Raw genomic sequence first — 18,623 nt, 5'->3', positions numbered from 1 at the left:
AGTGGCCCCGCCCCATGGAACGCCTACTCCTCCCCCCACCCCCGCAGCCTATAGCGTCACGGCTGAGGGCCGGGAAAATGTTCCTAGTACCTCTAGTGTCATGGAAGCGGACAACGTGAGATCATCAACGCGCGCTGCGGAGGGTGCGGCGCGCTCTGATGACGACGGGGGCGGGGCTGTGGCGGAGGGAGGGGGCGGGGCGTGTTGCCGGAAGGGGTTGCGCGGACTGGCCGTGCAGGTCCGCGGCCGCTTCCGCCGCGCGCGGTGGAGGCGGAGCGGTAACGGTCGGGGGTCACGGCGCCGTGGTGAGTCCTCGCCTCGCGGCCTAGGCCCCGTCCTGCCACAGCCCTCAAGCGGTGGCACCGGGCCGGGTCGGGCCTGTGGTCGCGGGGGAGGGGACGGCTGTGGCCTCCCACCTCCCCCCCCGCGGCTCTGCCTGGGCACGGACGGGGCGGGGGCGCCTGCTGGAGTGTGCCTGTGTGTGTGTGTATACACATGTGTTTCAGGACGCTGGCATTCGCGGGTGGCCCCAGTGGCTCTTTGCTAGACCATGGAGTATATGTTGGTTGTTGGCCCTGCACACCCTGAGAAGCTTCTGCACAGGCAGAATCCACTCAGGGCCGCAGGGGCCTGGCATTAGCGCACACTGGCCAAGCCGTGGTGGCTTTGTCCTCAAGAGCTGCATAAAGGCCCCTCAAGTGTTGAAGACTGACTCCAACCTAGGGGGCAGTTGGTATGCTCCCTTGTCACAAAAGCTGTACAGAATGCTTTGGGACAAAGTTACAAAGGGGTTTTGGCACCTGAAAAGATTCACGAAGAGTCCCTTGTTAGGTTAGGCACCTTCTGGAAGTCCCTCTGCACTTTCAGTTGCCTAAGCTCCTTTGTAGCCAGGTCTTTTTCTTTCATGGCTATGCAGATATATCTAAATGTTCTCGCACCAGTGGTCTGTTTTGTTGATGCCTGGGTTGAGCCCTTCCACACACGGTGTCCTGGTAGAATCGAGTCTTAAAACTTGGGCTACAGCAACCTTAAAAAGACCCCTTTATGATAAAAACATGCTCAGAGTCTAATTTTAATCTGAAATCAGTAGTAGAGCCTTAATATGCAGAAATATGATAATCTGCAGATGAGACAGGTGTCACCAAGTGTCAGCCACCATTGGAGTTATCTTTTAAGTACGTAGGATGTGGGCCCTGAGCAGATGTGTAATGAGGAAAATAGTTGTGTGTTTCGTAAATGTATCTCTGTTCAAGCTACTTGTCTTGATTTGATTAATGCTGCCTCCTTTGATTTTCAGGTGTGGCTTGTTGAATTGAACAGCAGTTACAATGGGAGATGCTGTGAAACCTTCCTTTGCCAAACGAAATAAGGAACGAGGAATCTCAAATGAAGATGAGTTAAGGAGAAACCCTGTACAACAGGACTTCCAAGTCATGGATGATTATGGAAATAACCATGGCAACAAAACCGAAATGGGCTTTCAGAAGAAAAAGGGACCACCTCTTCATTATGGAAACAGTCCCCGAAAAGGAGCACACAGTGTTTTGAGTAGCCCAAATTCATTTAAAAGTTTGGGGCATAGTCAAGGGGCAAAGTTAAATGATGCTCAAAAAGACCAGATTAAGAAGTGGATATCTGATGACCATCGTGGTACTTCAGAGAACTGGAGAGAGTACAAATCTACAGTCCGGATTCCCATGCTCAATAGGACAAGAAAAGACTCTTTTCAGGAGGTTGAAGGTACAGGAAGCAGGAGTGTAAGAAGACAACAGCAGAAAGACTTGACAGGTGAAGAAATATCAGACGTACAAAAGGGAAATTCTGGTAATGAACACACTTTTACATAGTTTCTTCAAGTACGATTGCTTTCTGTGTGCTTGTCTTGGAGGTATGACTTCAAAATTCACTATAAAAAATAATGTTCTATAACATGTAGAAGTTGCAAAAATTTTGATTGTACTAAGTTGTAATTCTTTAAGTAATGTAGTTACAGCACGTGATGCAGAATTTGTTTTCTTACTTGGCCTGCTGGGAATTTTTTTTGGTTTGGCAAGTTTATAAACATGTAGATAATGTACTTGTGATGGCCCAGTCTGCAATTCTCACACTTTCCCAGTTTCTGCGTGATCAAATTTAACTCATGAGGTGGGATTGAAGAAATTGCTACAGGAGCACATGATAAAGTCGCATGCAACTCTTTCAGTAAATTGGGAGAAAAGGTTAAAAAGAAGAAAGTCAATGTATAAATACCTTGTTCTTTTTTTTCCAAGAAGATCATTTTGTGATATAATTAGCTAAATCAGAATCTGTCACTGGAGCACTTTGATTTTGAAAATTATATTCCTCCCTAAGGGAGAGCAGAATAAAGTCCATGCTAAATCAGTGCATTCACAGTTTTTGTCAGTGTTATGGCAGTGTGTTGAAATAAGTGATCAGAACTTTCTAATTTATGAAGTTTTCTTTCTTTTCTTCCCCTGAGTGCCATCCTAGGCCTCCCCTGCCAAAACGTATTGGAGGTACTGTGTATCTGTCTTTTCCTCCATGCTTTGTCTTAAACTTTTGGAGGTAAACTGTGCTGACATGGGGTATACTTGTTGTCCCTTTATTCGTGCTTCCTTTAGATCTTGTTCCCAAATGCCACTGTGTAGAACTGTGAGAGAGAGACGTAGAACTTGATGATTAAAGGAGGATTTTGTTAAACTGATGATGATGATTTGTGTTCAAAGATATAAATAAGGTAATGAACAAGGAATGCTTTTAATATAGGCAAGATTAAAAACAATGTGGAGGTGTAATGAAGTACTGGAAAGAGGCAGAAATAGAGCAGTGATGGAAAAACTATTTTTCCCTCTATTTTAGTTCTTAGAGATTAAATAGGACCATTTGACACGCAGTAGTGATATTTCTGAATACTTTTCTCTCCTTTTCCCTTTTTGTCTGTCTCATCTAGGATAATTATGCCTTTCCTAGGTTATTCTAAAAGATAACTTCAGTAAATTTTTCACAGGAAATAATGCTTGTATCATATAACGAATACATGGATTTATAAACAGCAAACTAAATCTCCCAATTTAAAGGAAAAGTCTGAAGTGTCTAAACTGTGTAGAATCACGTTTAAAATAATATACAACAGCAGTCCCTGCAGATTTAATTCTCACTCTGATTCCTTGTGATAGTCCTCTCCTTTCTTGGTAGAAATCTAACTTTTTTTAAATAACGCTGAAGATCCTAACACGTCTTACCACTTCTCTGAGTCCTGCTCCACCTCCCCATCAGCTCCTTCCTTCTGTTAAACTGCCATAGAACCTGGAACGCTACCCAAGTTACAGCTTGCAAGTTATCAATCACAGTCTCTTCCTCCTAATAGAGGCAACATTTTTTGCTTGACTGATGTTTAAATCCCACTGAACTGGTGACAATCCTGAATGAATGAAAGAAAACTAGATATCTAGATTGTAGCTTGATCTGGATATTGTTTCTTTGTGGCTATAGCTTCTATTTCAAACTCCTTCTGTACTTGACTCATGCCTAGTGAGTACATGAATCTAAAATATACTGGGTTAATGAGAACATGCAAATCCATTCACCCTATTATAAGACTTTCTCTCTGACGGGCAAGCTATTCAACCGGACAGGTAAGAATATCATCTTAAAATGGCAAAAGACTGGAATTATAGGATTTCTTTCATAAGAAATAAAAGAAAAAGAAAGCCATGAAAACCTGGCTTGCTTTGCCTGTAATTGTAGACTAATAAACTAAGTATTAACCATCCACCATCAAATGGTGTTATGAGTCTCAAATCACTTTTACTATTGCTGTTTAAAACAGCTATTTCTTTGCTTGCAGAAATGAATACTCAGTTGACATGAGCAACAAAACTTCATGTATAGCCATTTAATATTAAAAAAATTAAATTTTAGACTCAGATCCATCTATTCTGAGTAGGTGAGGTAGTTGAGAGTAAAACTGAATAACATGGAAAGCTCAAAAATGTTGACACTTATGGGGAAGAGTAGTTGTGAAATAAGTTAAGAGATGGGGTAACACCAAAGAAATCAAATGCAAACAACTTTTGATATCCATTTCTTCTGTTTACTAGGACTTCTGGCAGGGTTCTTTCTTCTGTCAGCTCCTGGCTTGTAGACACCAGGCATTATTGAAGACCACCAGGCCAGCCTGCTTCTGGAAGGGAGAAAGCAGCTGAATGATACATTATTCTCATCAGTAACTTTGTGGGCAGTAAGCAGCATTTGGAATAGTAGTGCAGGAATTTGTCTTGTGTACTTGACCAGACAGCACTATATTGCTTCACACATGGCAGTAAATATGGCTCACAGATTAATTCAAATTTTGTTTTCTTGCTTTTATAAAACAAACAAAGTTTAGAAATGATGTGTTAGAAACCTGGCAAACAAGGTTCATTCCTATTTCTCATTGTCATATGAGATTAGTTAAGTCCTGAAGCAGTAACTGGATATTCACAGACTTAAAATAAATAAATAAAATCAGTGAGTCTAGGATACCTGGGACTCCCATTGCATTTCAGACTTCTGAAGAGCATGTAAAACCCTTTGGTGCCTATCCTGTTAACTTGTGCAGGTTTTTAAGCTTTAAAAACAAGAAGCCCGCTGCATAAATCACTGCGGTGGTTTATGTGCAGCCAGGGGACTTTGCTGACAACTTTGTGAAACTAGAGGAGTAAAACCCAAAAGCTCTAATTGACATCAGGACTGCCTTTTAAGAATTATGAGAGCCAGAATTCTTTGAGTGAATAGACATTTTTGTATAGATGAATGGACTGAATGAAGCAGAGAAGCTCCTGATTTCTTTTCTTGATGGGCAGGAGAAGAAAGGTAGCCCCCAAGTTACTGCTGAATGAAAGTATGAAGTAGAGCAGGGATTTGACGGTCTTTTGCCAGTGAACTAGCCATGGCTGTGGGCTTGAAATCTCTGCACTCTTCCCCCTGCCCCACAGCAGAGGAGCTAGGTGGCACAGCGCAGCTCTGTACCACCAGTTCCCTCTGGCCTGTGGGCCATAGGTTGACCCCTGTTCTAAAGGGTCTTCTGTATATCAAGAGGCAGCAGGAGTTTTTGGTACTACGTGATGTATTGAAGCAGCTCTGGCACTAACTGATTATTAGGAAGCAAACACTTTGTATTTAAGTTGTGTAACAAAGCGAATAAAAATGAGCTTTTGGCAGTAATAAAGACCTTTTTTTTTCCTGGAGTCAGATTATGAGCCAGTGTATTGGGGCAGAGTGGCAGAACTTAAATGTCCTTCAAGGGATGAGTGTTGGAGACTAAACAGGAATAGCTTAAGGCACAGCAGGAAGTGTGGCAATGCAGATGCTGCTTAACAAGTCTAGTAATTATAGTTATTGAGTGAGTAAGGTAACATTTTGCAGGCCTTGCTATGGACAACAGTGAAATATTCATAATCCTCTTTATGGAAAGATAGGGACAGCAGAGGTAGACTCTGAAGTTAGTCACTAGTAGGGAACACTGAAAATAAAGACAACATCTCTTCTTTTTCTTGAGTTGTAGATTTATAAAACGTCTAGTAGACAAAGTTATATGGCACCTTTTTTATCAAACTGAAATCTGAACTAGTGCTGGGTATAAGTAGTTTTGGCATACTCTCTTCCCAGTTCTGGCATTTCATACATGGCTGTTACCCTGTTAAAGGAATGAATAAAAAAAACACTTAACCCTTGTTTGTAAACCTACATCAGTGAGAAGCTAAATAGGCAAAGCACTAGTCAATGCACACACAAAACTGGGGAAAAATAAAAGCTCTCTAATTTTTTTGTCCTGGCAGTTCTAGGTATTTCCTATAACTGTTTTTGTTTTTGTTTTTTTAAAAAAAGGAATTATCATGTAACCTGCCTCCCTTGAAAGTCGGAGCCTTCAGGTAGTATCCCTGAAACACTTGGTACCTTTTCTTTATACTTGTTGAAGTTTTCCTGCTTAAAATCAGTACAAGCAAAAATCAGTTGCCAGTGTGAGAACTTCAGAATAATAAGAAGAAAGGAAGTTGAGGGAATTTTTTCAGAGGCATTCAAGCCTTTAAAAGATCTTAACATTCTGGCCAATATTTTGGTATTTGCATGAGAGGAGAGCTGTAATTTCAGCTTCCTGAAATCTGGCTTACATTTACCCACTTCTGTTGGAGCCAAAGATTACATTTTACCTGTATACTTTAGACCAAAAACAATTTCTTTTGCACAAATGCTGACAAAGCTAGATGCAGTTTGGAGACAATATTTACATTCACACTTCTGCTAGAAGTTTAGCTATAAACTTAATAGTTTATTTCTTGTGCACACATTTACAGTTGCATTCACTGAGTTGTTTTAGCAGATAAGACCTATTGGTGTGCTTTATCTACTATTTTGTTATTTAATTGATTATTGTAGTCTAAAAGTCTAAAGGTAACTTCACCCAGTGTATTGCAGTACTTACAATTCTAAAAGCTTGCCTTTTGGGGGAATAAAAACGTGTTGCTATAATATCAAGACTTCAGTTGAGAGGGAACATCTTCAATGTATGTTAAATTGCTTCAGTTGTATTTGTTTGGACCTATACCTCTCATGTGACACTTGCACAGAATGCTGTCAGGGCATAATTTAGCTTCTGTGGCATTAACTTGAGCTTCATGTAGTGAGGAGCTCAGGTAGGTTTAAGTTTCAAAATTTATTGCAATTTCAGCACCAGTAGATGGAAGCAGGTAGGTCCAGAAATGGAATATAATCCTTCCCTGACTTATTCAGTATTCTTTAATCAGTGGGTATGTTCTGTCTCCTCAGTTTATTACCTTGGGATATTTTATGCATATCAAGTTGACAGTAGAAACTGTTGTTGTCTTTTAACTGTTGTTGCTCAGACAAGAACGTGCTATTAAATTGTTTGACTTCATGGGTCAAAGGTTGGTTGCTATAACTTAAGTCCCATAGCCGGTAAGAATCTAAATAAACATGTCATAGGATATGGCATGAAAATATGCAAAAGTGTACTATTGCATTTTTTTACAAAGATGATGACTTGCATATGACAGGGAAAAGCAAATTCTGTGACCAGCAGGTACTTGTGTCTGCTTCTGCAAGTGCATTAATAGAAAGAAGAATGAATGGTTCTATATCATTATCTTACAACACGTGTTCTGGTAACTCTTTAAGAAATGAAGAAACATAGGAAACCAAGGAGATCAAGAAGAACTACTAGAAAAGAAGACTATGAGCAAGATGAAGATATGGAAGGTCCTGTCATAGATGAATCTGTGCTGTCAGTAAAAGAACGACTAGGGTTGCAGCAGGCTGAAGAACGATTAAAACGAGACTGCATTTACAGGCTAAAGAAGGTGACATTGGCTTTACGTATATACTAGTTTCATATTTTATCAGTCTGCAAATAAGAACCCAAGGCACCCGCTTACCTAAGAATTACACTTTATTTAGCTACTGAAAGGCCTGTTACTAATGATCAAATCTATGAAACTTACTTGTGATAAAATGGGCCCTTAATGGACAAAAAGAACAATAAATTCAACAGCAGGCTTATATGCCTTTGTTATTTTCAGTGTGTACTGTTACAGTTTATTGCATCCCCCTCTTGAATATCCAGATAGCTAGGCTCTAAGGTTGGAATCAAAAAAAAGAGGGAAGACATTTCTTTTTTTGACATTAGAACATCCAACTAGACTGAACTCTGGTATATCAAATGAAGGCAATATTTTCTTGTAACTTAGTGTGTTGACTTTTTAGCGACCTCGAAACTATCCAGCAGCCAAGTATACCTGCAAATTGTGTGATGCTTTGATTGAGTCTGTGGCATTTGCTCATAAGCACATTAAAGAGAAAAGGCACAAGAAAAACATGGAGGTGAGTTAATAACAGCTGTAAATTAGTAACAGCTAAATGCATATAAAGCATAGATTTGTAAAACTGTTTTTTATTCTGATAATAATTAAGTTGCCTCTAAAGTCTTTCCCTGTTGGTTCTTGCCATACTTATTGCCCAGAGTAATATACTTTGACTTTTAGGAAGGCTTTTGATACAGTCTCCCGCAACATTATTGCAAGCAAGCTAAGGAAGTATGGATTGGATGAACGGACTGTAAAGGGGATAGAAAGCTGGCTGGATCATCAGGCGCAACGGGTAGTGATCAATAGCACGAGGTCTAGTTGGCAGCCAGTATCCAAATGTATTGCCCCAGGGGTCACTCCTGGGACCTGTTTTGTTCAATATTGTCATTAACAATCTGGAAGATGGGAAGGATTGCGCCCTAAGCAAGTTTGCGGATGACACCAAGCTGGAGGATGTAGCAGATAAGCTGGAGGATAGGGTTAGGATTCGGAGTGACCTCAGCAAATTGGAGGATTGGGCCAAAAGAAATCTCATGAGGTTCAAGAAGGACAAGTGCAAAATCCTGCACTTAGGATGGAAGAATCTGATGCGCTGCTACAAGCTTGGGACCAACTGGCTAAGCAGCAGCTGCAGAAAAAGACAGTAAGCTGAATATAAGTCAACACTGCTCTGTTGCCAAGAAGGCTAACAACATACTGGGCTGCTTTAGTAGGAGTGTTGCCAGCAGATCAAGAGAAGTAATTATTCCCCTCTATTCAGCACTGGTGAGGCCACATATGGAGTACTGTGCCTAGTTTTAGGCCCCCCCACTACAAAAAGGATGTAGACCAGTTGGAAAGAGTCCAGCAGAGGACAACAACAGTAGTTAGGGGGCTGGGGCCATAACTTGTTAGGAGAGGCTGAGGGAACTGGGCGTATTAAGTCTGCAGAAGAGAAAACTGAGAGGAGATTTGATAGCAGTCTTTAACTACATGAAGGGTAGTTCCAAAGAGGGTGGAGATAGCAGTGGTAAAAGATGACAGAACAAGGAACAAAGATCTCAAGTTGCAGCAAGGGAAGTTTAGGCTGGTTATTAGGAAAAACTGTCTTACTAGGAAGGTGGTGAAACACTGAAACACAGGTTACCTGGAGAGGTGGTGGAATCTCCATCCTTGGAGGTTTTTAAGGCTCAACTCAACAAAGCCCTGGCTGGAATGACTTAGTTGGGGATGGTCCTGCTTTGAGCCGGGTGTTGGATTAAATAACCTCCTGAAGTCCCCTCCAGCCTTAATGTTCTATGATTTCTGTAAATTGTTGAAATCTCTGATTTCTTGCACCTTTCTTGGTTTCATCATACTAGACCTGGTTTATTTCGAAGGCCTACACCCCAGCTCCATAGTATAAAAAAGGATACAAAATTACTAATTGGGATAAATAATGTGCATTCACCCCAAACTTCAGTAGAGTAACTGAAAAGAACCACTAAAATATGTTATGGTATGGTTAACTTTAAAGGAAAAACAAGAAGAGCAGCTGCTGACTACCCTACCTCCACCAACACCTTCCCAGATACAAGCAATTGGTGTTGCCATTGGAAATGTTGTGCAAGAATTTGGCTTAAATAATGAAGATCTGGAGCAAAGGTCCAAAATTAATATAATGATGGAAACCTTACTACATCAAAAATTGCCAGGTATTACTTTTGCCATTTTGTTTGTTTGCTAGATATTATTGTCTGTCATTTTTTTTCCTTTCTCAAAAGAGTAATCTTAATATCACATTTGATAAGTTGTAGTATGAATATAGGATTTTAGTATAACAGTATGCTATAATATATAGTATTTATTATATGCTTGCTAGCATAATATGTTCCACTTGGGGATATGTGACTAGTATTTCAGCTTGAAAATTCTAAGTCATATCAGGTGCCAGTGACAATAAAGGAGCAGCTGGGATCAGCAGGACATAGGAAAGTCCTAGGTTTGGCTGTGACCTTGACCCCTTCACCAGCGGGGTTATGGGAAGGAAAAGGCAGAGCTGCTAGGTCAGCTCCTATTCTGGGAAGACTCTTCCTTACTCAGGGCAATCTTCCCATAGCTATGTACACCTGCTCTAGGCTTGGAATCTGCTGGCAGTACAGTAAAGTATCTGCTCCCCACTTTAGGATGTAGACTGCTATTGATTTAAATGCACCAAATTCTTTTGTTTGCAGAATGCTCATTAAGGCTGTATGGTTCTTCAGGTAGCAGATTTGGTTTCAAAAATTCTGACATAAACATTGATATCCAGTTTCCAGCCAGTGTAAGTAAGACAGCTTTTATTATAAATGTGTCTCTGATTTTGGATTTATTTTACACGCACAGCCTTCATAATAGTGCAAAATCACAATAAGATTTTTACTGAAATGCATCAACTAATTGAAAGTCATCCTATTGAATGTTGCTCTAAAAATAACGTTTTCCTTTTCCTGTTTGCGCTACTTGTAGCAGTAATATTATTACTTTTCTTTGGGAATAGAATCTTCCATCCAAAGAACCCAAAGCACTTCATAAACACTAGTGAATTAAGCTTCATCTCCTACCAGCCCAGGAAGCAAATGGAGATATTTATCTCCGGTTCTGGCTTCCCCAGCTGTAAAATGAGGTAGTATCTTACAGTAGGTCATTCAGTAAATGGAATACACCTTGGGTTTTTTGCCAGTCACTTTATGCTTTGACCACAAAAGGCATGAAGAATTAGAAATCCAACTTTGCACTTTTTATGCTGTTTTTAGTGCAGTTCAATACTGTATAGCAGAGAGATACTTCAGACTACAGTAGGCATTTGATTCTGTCCTTGTCCTTCCCCAGTAATAGTTGGTTTGATAGCTGCATAATTAAACTCCATCTTTCATGCAACTCTGCATTAGGGCATAGGAAACCTTGAGACTGCTGGTACCTAGTGTCACATTGCTTGTAGAGAAGAACCACAACAGTTGACCACTTTATCCCTTCAAAGCCTACAGGCTGGGGTATGCAGGTCTTACCCCATCATCTGTAGCTGTCATCAGTATACCTACATGATGAGATGGAATAATCTTTTCTGGAAATCAGGGTGCTGTTTAACTTTTTCTTGAAACCAGGGTGCAGATAGTTAGGCAACTCAATCCATATTTATATCCTTAAAATAAAAAATTCTTTTTAAGAAGCCTTTACATACTGACAACTCCCATTAACTTCTGTAGATTACTTGACCTTTCTGAAACTTGGACCAGTTACTTTAGATGCTTAACTGGAAGACCACCAGTTTAAAAATCTTTGTCTTTCATGTCTGAATATTAGAAATCTGTCAAAAATGATGCCACTTAAGTTTTTGTCTTTCTAACCAGAACACGGACAAGCAGTGTTCTGGTTAGAAACACACTGTCACTGACTGGTTTGTTCTGTCTTGGAATTGGATTTTATTAAGGCTTTGAACAAATCAATTAAGAAAACAAAAAAAAACCACAGGAAAAGGGTGGGTTTTTTTAATACCAAAGACTAGGTTACAGTCTCATATTTTAGATTCAGTGACTGTTTTACTATTTTTCATGGCAGTGTATCTACCAACAGATAAAATATGCTTAAAGACCCTGAGATGGTTCAGGAGGAAAGGACACTTTCCTGACATCGGCCTAAAGACTTTGCTGTTTTAAAAGTTATACATTTAAGCAGTTCTCAAAAAGAAAAAGGCGCAACGCTTAAAAAAATTATTTTCTTAAATATCTTGTTCTTTGCAGATTCCTGTGCCTGTGGTTTAGTATCTTCACCCAGTTCCTTCTCAGTTTATTCAGCTATTATATGATTAAAGACAACCTTGATTTAGATCGGTGTTTCCCAACCTTTTCCAGCCCAAGGCACGCTTACATTAGTAAAAATTTTCTGTGGCACACCTGTTAAGGCATTTCCAATCCTCATACCTGTTGTAGCTCATTGCCATGGCTAAATTCCATGGCATACCTGTTCATTTCTGATGGCACACGTTTGTGCCGTGGCACACTGGTTGGGAAACACTGCACTAGATGATCTGTATACAAGATAATTTTGCAGACTTGTAAAGGAGCAACTAGAATTCTGGGTTCCCTGACTTCCTAGGATATATTGCAAGCTTTCGTAATGACCTATAAAAGGAACAGTAACCTCCTGTCCTGTATTTTCTTAATCTGGATAGTTGTAAAACATTTTAAAAGGCATGTTAATATTTTGTACATTATTTCTTTATTTTAACAAGTCCTGTTTATTCTTGTTTAGTAAATAAATGCTCAGGTGTAGGAGAAAAAATAGTCTAAGTTCTGAAACTGCATAAAGAAGCAAAGCATCCTAGAGTTGGTCTTTAGGACACTGATCAACCTTTTGGAAATCTATTGGTGTATTGGACTTTTATTTTCTTTCTTTTACTTTCCATTCTGTTTTTGTCTTGAAACTAAAAAAAAAAATAAATCCCACTTTAAATTCAAGAATTATGCCTGTTATGACCTTGTGGTTTGTGTTCCATCCCTGGAGTTGAGGGTTGTAGTAATTCTTCACAATATAGTGAAAGGCAGGAAATGCACTGTAAAACGTGTACTCATCAGTATAAGTGTTAAATTCCACACGCAGGAAGGATTGAGAGCTAATAAGCCTAATAAAACTGCAGTGGCAGATGCATATTTCCATTTGGTTTGCTTTATTAATTTTGTCAATTTTTATCTTCCTCTACATAATCAGCTTTGTTTGCGAGTTCTGCCTAGTGCATTGGAGGAGAGAGTGTTTTATAGAAAATGTGATTTTTTATTTTTTTTTAATTTATTGATTTCCTTCCCCCTCCCCCCCCCAAGCTGTAGCAATTTTTGTAGGGCTGGGGAATAGTATAACTTGAAGTTACCTCTGTGTTTCTCTCCCAGCTGCCCAGATATCTTTTAAGTCACATGGCACAAACTCCAAAGATTAGAAGTTAATAGTCCCTATGTGCAGTTACTTTTTTTTCCTCCCTGCATGTAGGGTCCTTCCTCCCCTCATCCCCCATGCCCTCCCTGACATTATGAAAGGGACACAGTAAGAATTTGAAATTGGGATTTTTGTTTATTTGTTTTTTTTTAAGTATTGATTGTTGTTCTTGTGAAAAAAGCAACAACTTTAATACTAGTGTCTAGATACCCCAAAGTATAAGAGCAGAATTAGAATAACAAACTTTTTCATATATTGAAATACGTGTGTGTGTTTGTGTGTGTGTGTGAGAGTGGGGGTGTATTTAATATTATGCTACCATGGCTGGATCTCCCGATTTTTGAAAAAGGGTGTGCAGGTGGTGTGGTACACCATCCAATATAACCGCATATTTTTCTCCAGGTAAAAAGAAACTAGGAAATGGACTAATATGCAAGGGGCCTAGGGCTATATTATTCGGTTTAAAATTAAAGATGAAACAAATATAACTTTATTGAAATGTGTTTAAAAACAGTTGTCAGGGGTGTGAAACAGGAGATACATTACCAGACAGCCGAATTGTAGAAGAAAGGCTAGCTTGGTTAGTGGAACATCAAGGCAATTAAAAAGGAGACAGGGTCACTAACACCTATAGAATGAAGAATTTAGAAGGAATCAGATTTTAAAGAGCCATGAATTCAATTGACACTCACAGTTGCCTGAATAGAATTGCTGCTACTGCCAAGCAGTTTGGTTTTTAAACTTTGGGAGGAGCAGGAATCAAAAGAGGGTACAACTGCACCAGTGACACCCCCCCCCCCCCCCCCTTCCTGCCCCTGATCTGTCTCTGGTGTACACAGTAACCATTTATTAAGATTTTCATGTGAGAGATGATTGGGGACAGTGATCATGGGTCTTAATGTTTGTTTCAGTTTTCTCAAATATTAAACACTTTGACTTCTGATCTCAGTTTCTAATATATCAAAGTCAGTCTTTCAGATGTGATCCAAGAGCCAAACAAGGCTGATTGATTCTCATTCATCTTCACCAATAATAAGCTCTGCCAGCCAAATCATGTTCTAAACAACATCTGTACCACTGTTGTGTTTCAAAGGTGTGTTCCACATGTGTGCAGAAATGTAATCCTGTGCTGTCTTGGTCAGCTTACCACTAACCAATGTAAAAAGTATTAAAAAAATAGTTTTAATTAGTAAAGGCAATAGATTTAATTTGACACATATATGGAAACCAATCTCTTGAGTGAGGAATCATTTTTCAGAGCAGGACAACATTTAAAAACATTTCAGTATTTTAGTGTTGTAACTTCTATTATTTGACTGATATATTTGGGTATCATTTTGCAGATGGCTCAACCAGATGTTCTCTTAGTTGTACAGGAAAGTCTGAAAAACAGTGGTAAGAAACAGAACTTTGCTGCTTCGTTTTATTTCAAAATCATTTTTTACCATTACCAGTAGTTCGAGTTCCATAATTCTTAAAACGGAGACATCAAACCAGGCACTTACCTGACTTATAGAACAATGTAAATGGTTAAAAATGCAGTATACCATGTGAATGTCTACAGAAATTTGTTGTTTCAGTTGTATTTTCAGGTTTCTGGCTATGGTAGCTATAGTACCTCTCATGTATTAGAAATTCTCGTTGGTGTGGTTTTATTTTCTCCCCCCGTTAGAGATGGAGATACCATCAGACTTAAAGAATTCTGCTGCCTCTTTCCATTGTTTAGATTGTTAGGGTTACCTTATATAGTGTCATGGGTAGGCATAGTGTTTCTGACTTTAAGGCACAGACTAAGCCCAAGAATTTAAAGTTCTATTCGCACACAGAATGATGTGCTAATCATTTTGACTAGCTCATTTCAAAGTTGTTTGGAATCTTGTTAAGTTTAAAATACAGAAATGGCCTTGAAGGATTTTAGTAATGTCTGACTTTCTAAATGCAAGTAAAAAGGGATGTGATATCAAAGCAATTGACTGAAAAGGAAAAGTAAGAATGGAAAGGAGATTGATGAAAGAAGTGAATGGGGAGTGAGGATTATATAAAGTAGATACAAGAGGACTGAAAAGCACAAATATGAAAGGAGGCAATGGAAGAGGGCCTATTAAAGGCAGACTAGTATAACGTCAGATAGTCTGCTGTCGTATATTGATATATTGTCTCGGGGCTACTAGGAAAAATGGTCTTAAGTGGCTTCTTTCTGTTTTTTCATTTGAGATTTACTTCCCGCCCTTTCATTCTCTACCCCAGCTCAAGAATTAAATTTGTACAGTCCTCTAAAAAGTACTGAACTTACTCATGAATTTTAATCTACAGTAAAATGACAAACTAGATAAATGCATTGAAACTGATGTTTAGCATGTATGTTTGTTTATAGCTAGTGTATGTATTATTGACCCTGCAGTGTTCATTTTTCCTTGCACTGCTTAAACACAACTGCTGAACTTCCTTTCCTACCAGCACTAATGCTGTATAGGTTAGAAGTGGTACAAGTTCCATACCACATTTTTCCCTTTTATACTTTGAAAACTTACTTTATAAGATCATCCCAGCACTGGCCTGACAGACTTCTCTTACTTGCTAGAGTTGGTGGACAGTATATTTCTACAGTAATCTAGGAAAATGAGACCCCCCCCCCCCCCCCCCACTATTTATCTGTATTCCTTGTACTAAATCAATTTCCAGGTGAACACAAAAAATGTTTATCAATGTTTCTTAATGTGTTTTATTTTTTTCCCCCCCCAGAATCTTTTATTGATGTTGATGCAGATTTCCATGCTAGAGTACCAGTGGTGGTGTGCAAAGAAAAGCAAAGGTCTCAGTTGTCAATTTTTCTGTTCTAAATAGCATATAGCAATGTAAATTACACATACCAGCGCCTGTAAATGATGCTTCTGTACTAAATTATTACAGTTCCATGGATGTTGAGAGACAAACTAGGAATGGACTTGCCCATAAGTATTAGGCTAGAATAAGAGGGTAAGGGTTATTCTGTCCTCACCCCCCTCATCACCAATCCCCTAAAGAATAGCTGCTGTTTTTAGCATGCACCCTGCTCTCTTCTTGGGATGATAGCTAAAGTAAACAACTTACTTCTCCTTGATTAATGCAGATTTAATATTTGTTTAGGAAATTAAAAAAAAAAATGTGAGGGCTGGTTGTTTAGTTTTTAATACCCTGTTGAGAAGGGCTAGACATGTACAGTATTTATCATTATCCACATTTAACATATACCACTTTGGATTCATGAGATGTTCCTTTAATTAGCTATTGACACAGTAGCTCACTGTTATGTGGCCTTTCTCTTGTATGCATCCCTATACTCTAGAAATGGTTTATAAACTGTTTTTAACTGGGTGTGGTCTATGAATTAGGATAATTTTCTTATAAGTAAATTCACAGTAGATTTAGTTCAATGAACTAAAATTACTTGGTTACTAAAAGCAAAAAGAAAATTCAGAAATTAAATGAAACTGCCCAGAAATTTAAAATGTACTTTTAAAGGGTTTAAAATGTTTACATTCCAAATCTAAAACGCACACATTGCTTGCTTCCTTCAGTTGTAAATGTTAAGTCTCTGAGGCTGTTTAAATCTTTCCTTATAGCTCTAAGCCAGAGGTGGCCCACCAGGCCATTCTGTCTGGCCAGCGAGGCCCCTAAAAAAAAATTTACAAAATCAGTATTAATCTGTCCTGGGCTGCCTGTCATGTGGCCCTTGATGGCTTGCCAAAACTCAGTAAGTGGCCCTCTGCTGAAAACAATTGCCCGCCCCTGCTCTAAGCTGTAATGGTTTTTAGGATTTCCTCTGATATCATCTTTTTAAGACCGTTGCGTGGTTTTTTATTTAGTTTCTTCATTGTTTCTAGTGGCCTTGTCTGTAAAATAAGTGCAGGGAATGAAAATGCCCATCTTACAACAAACCACTTGGCAACGCTTGGAAAACTAGAACCTACACTTGTACCACTAGTTATTGCCTTCAGGTACTGGGCAAAGGTGAGTCTTTATCTTGTGTAATGCTTTTTATCCAACATATGATGAGTTTCTTAAGCATGCATCTAGGTAAATGTCAGCTGTATATGAAAGTATAGGCATATCTTGGTTTTTACCACAAGTAGATGTTTTACCATAACTATAATGATCTATTAACAAACTCCTTTTTGTGTATTTGCTGAGCTTCTAGCTAAATTCCTAACAATGCTTTCAATGTAGAAAGTACTACTATTTATATCTTTTTGTGCATCTATTCATCTTTATTCCATGCACCTGATCAGCAACTGCAGTAGTGCTTTGGGTGCATAAGAGGAGATGTTTGCTGCTCTTTCCAGATTATATGTAAAATATTCTTTATTCTTAATTTGTCAAATGAAGTAATTTTTCACATTTCTAATTAATAGAAATTAGAAAGAGCTCTGGTGAAGAAACATAAGAAAGATGTTTTCTTATGTGATGCTAGTAGCCAAATGTGAATGATGATAGAGTATGTTTCTCTAATATAGAGTGTCTATTTATAATGGTGAAATTAATCATCTTTGGTTACGCTGTTAGGTAGTGTTCTGTTGGGCTGGGCAAAGCTTTGGTCACCGATTCAATTCAGAGGAGATTCGGACCGATTCGGCTGTCAAATCTCTGATTCTGAATTGAATTGAGAGACCCATTAAAAGGTCTGAATCTAATCTGAAGCCTCCAAATTGATTCGGAGATTCAGATTGGCTGGAGAGAGGCAGGCACAGCCGGGTGGCTGCAGGTTCTCTTGCTGTGGGGGGGGGGCTCTGCCACGAGCCCTCAGAAGCCCTGATCCCCACTGCTGCAGCCTGTGAGTGTGGGGCTGCTTTTTTGTTAAGTGCCGAGAGGTTGGGCTGAATAGGGGATGGGGCTGGGCAGGGCAGCCATGGTGGCTTCTCCCCCTGCCCATGGAGAGGCAGGCACAGCCGGAGGAGAACCTGCAGCCGCCCAGTTGTGCCTGTCTCTCCCTGGCCAATCCGAATTGTTGAATTGGCACCAGATCTTCAATTATGATTCGGCTGACTCAAATGGGAACAGTGATTCAAATCACCAAATTTAATAACCGTCCTCCGAATTGGCTGAATGCAAATCCAAATTGGAATCGAATACTTCCCTATTCACACAGACCTAGTGTTCTGGGTATACATTTCTTCAGTAGCTTCAGAATGTGCAACTACAAAAATAAGATTTGCAGTTGGTTTGGAGTTTGTTATATCATTATTGTTTAAATTGAAAAGGATAACTTTTTTCAGAGATTTATAGGAATTACATGCCTGTATCTTGTCGTTTCATGTATAATCCCAGTCATAGCGTATCTTCTGGCTCCCGTGTCCAGAAGTTTATCAGAACCAATGTACATAGAATAAGTCATTTCAGTATGTTTATAGTGTAGAAGTAAGCACAATAAATACATGAAGCCCTGCTAAATCAAGCCTATACCTTAATATGGAAATAAAATAGCTTTGTCCAAGTGTTAAATCTCTCTCAGCACTTAAATTGGCTGACTTTTGCAAATAGGAAATAATTTATACTTGTAAAGATGACGTGATATGATGCCTGAGGCAGAGAAACATTAATAATTATTCCTTCTTTTTTTATAGCTGTGTTGTGTTGATCGTCCTGAAGAAGGAGGCTTGCCACCTTATGTATTTGCTTTAATGGTGATTTTCTTTCTACAGCAGAGGAAAGAACCACTTCTCCCTGTTTATTTTGGATCATGGGTATGCATGTTTAAGTATTTTGAACCTGAATATGGTAACTTCTATATTTTTGTGGTACAAGTATGTAATAACTTACCTCTTCCTTTTTCTGGGTCAGAGGTGGAAAAGGCTCTTAACA

The 18,623-nt window shown here is 39.1% G+C and overlaps 1 protein-coding gene across 3 annotated transcripts in view; it reads left to right on the top strand.

Moving 5' to 3' along the window:
- The first annotated feature begins 202 nt into the window (after window positions 1-202).
- Window positions 203-18,623, top strand: part of TUT7 (terminal uridylyl transferase 7) — a 45,500-nt gene continuing 27,079 nt past the window's right edge. Inside the window, exons 1-10 of one of the 3 annotated variants that reach the window (XM_014608683.2) lie at window positions 203-305; window positions 1,298-1,788; window positions 7,177-7,358; window positions 7,762-7,878; window positions 9,358-9,535; window positions 10,055-10,143; window positions 14,129-14,180; window positions 15,528-15,597; window positions 16,649-16,775; window positions 18,386-18,505. In XM_014608683.2, coding sequence (XP_014464169.1) covers window positions 1,329-1,788; window positions 7,177-7,358; window positions 7,762-7,878; window positions 9,358-9,535; window positions 10,055-10,143; window positions 14,129-14,180; window positions 15,528-15,597; window positions 16,649-16,775; window positions 18,386-18,505 — 1,395 coding nt within the window. In that variant the 5' untranslated portion in view covers window positions 203-305; window positions 1,298-1,328. Of the gene's footprint in view, window positions 306-1,297; window positions 1,825-7,176; window positions 7,359-7,761; window positions 7,879-9,357; window positions 9,536-10,054; window positions 10,144-14,128; window positions 14,181-15,527; window positions 15,598-16,648; window positions 16,776-18,385; window positions 18,506-18,623 lie in introns of all 3 variants that reach the window. The other 2 variants (XM_059724831.1, XM_006271866.4) reach the window with 2 other exon arrangements.

This window comes from Alligator mississippiensis, chromosome 3 (assembly GCF_030867095.1).
Source record: "Alligator mississippiensis isolate rAllMis1 chromosome 3, rAllMis1, whole genome shotgun sequence".
Taxonomy (NCBI): domain Eukaryota; kingdom Metazoa; phylum Chordata; order Crocodylia; family Alligatoridae; genus Alligator; species Alligator mississippiensis.
Note: the sequence above shows the minus strand (reverse complement) of the source record. Positions and strands in the feature narration are given on the sequence as shown.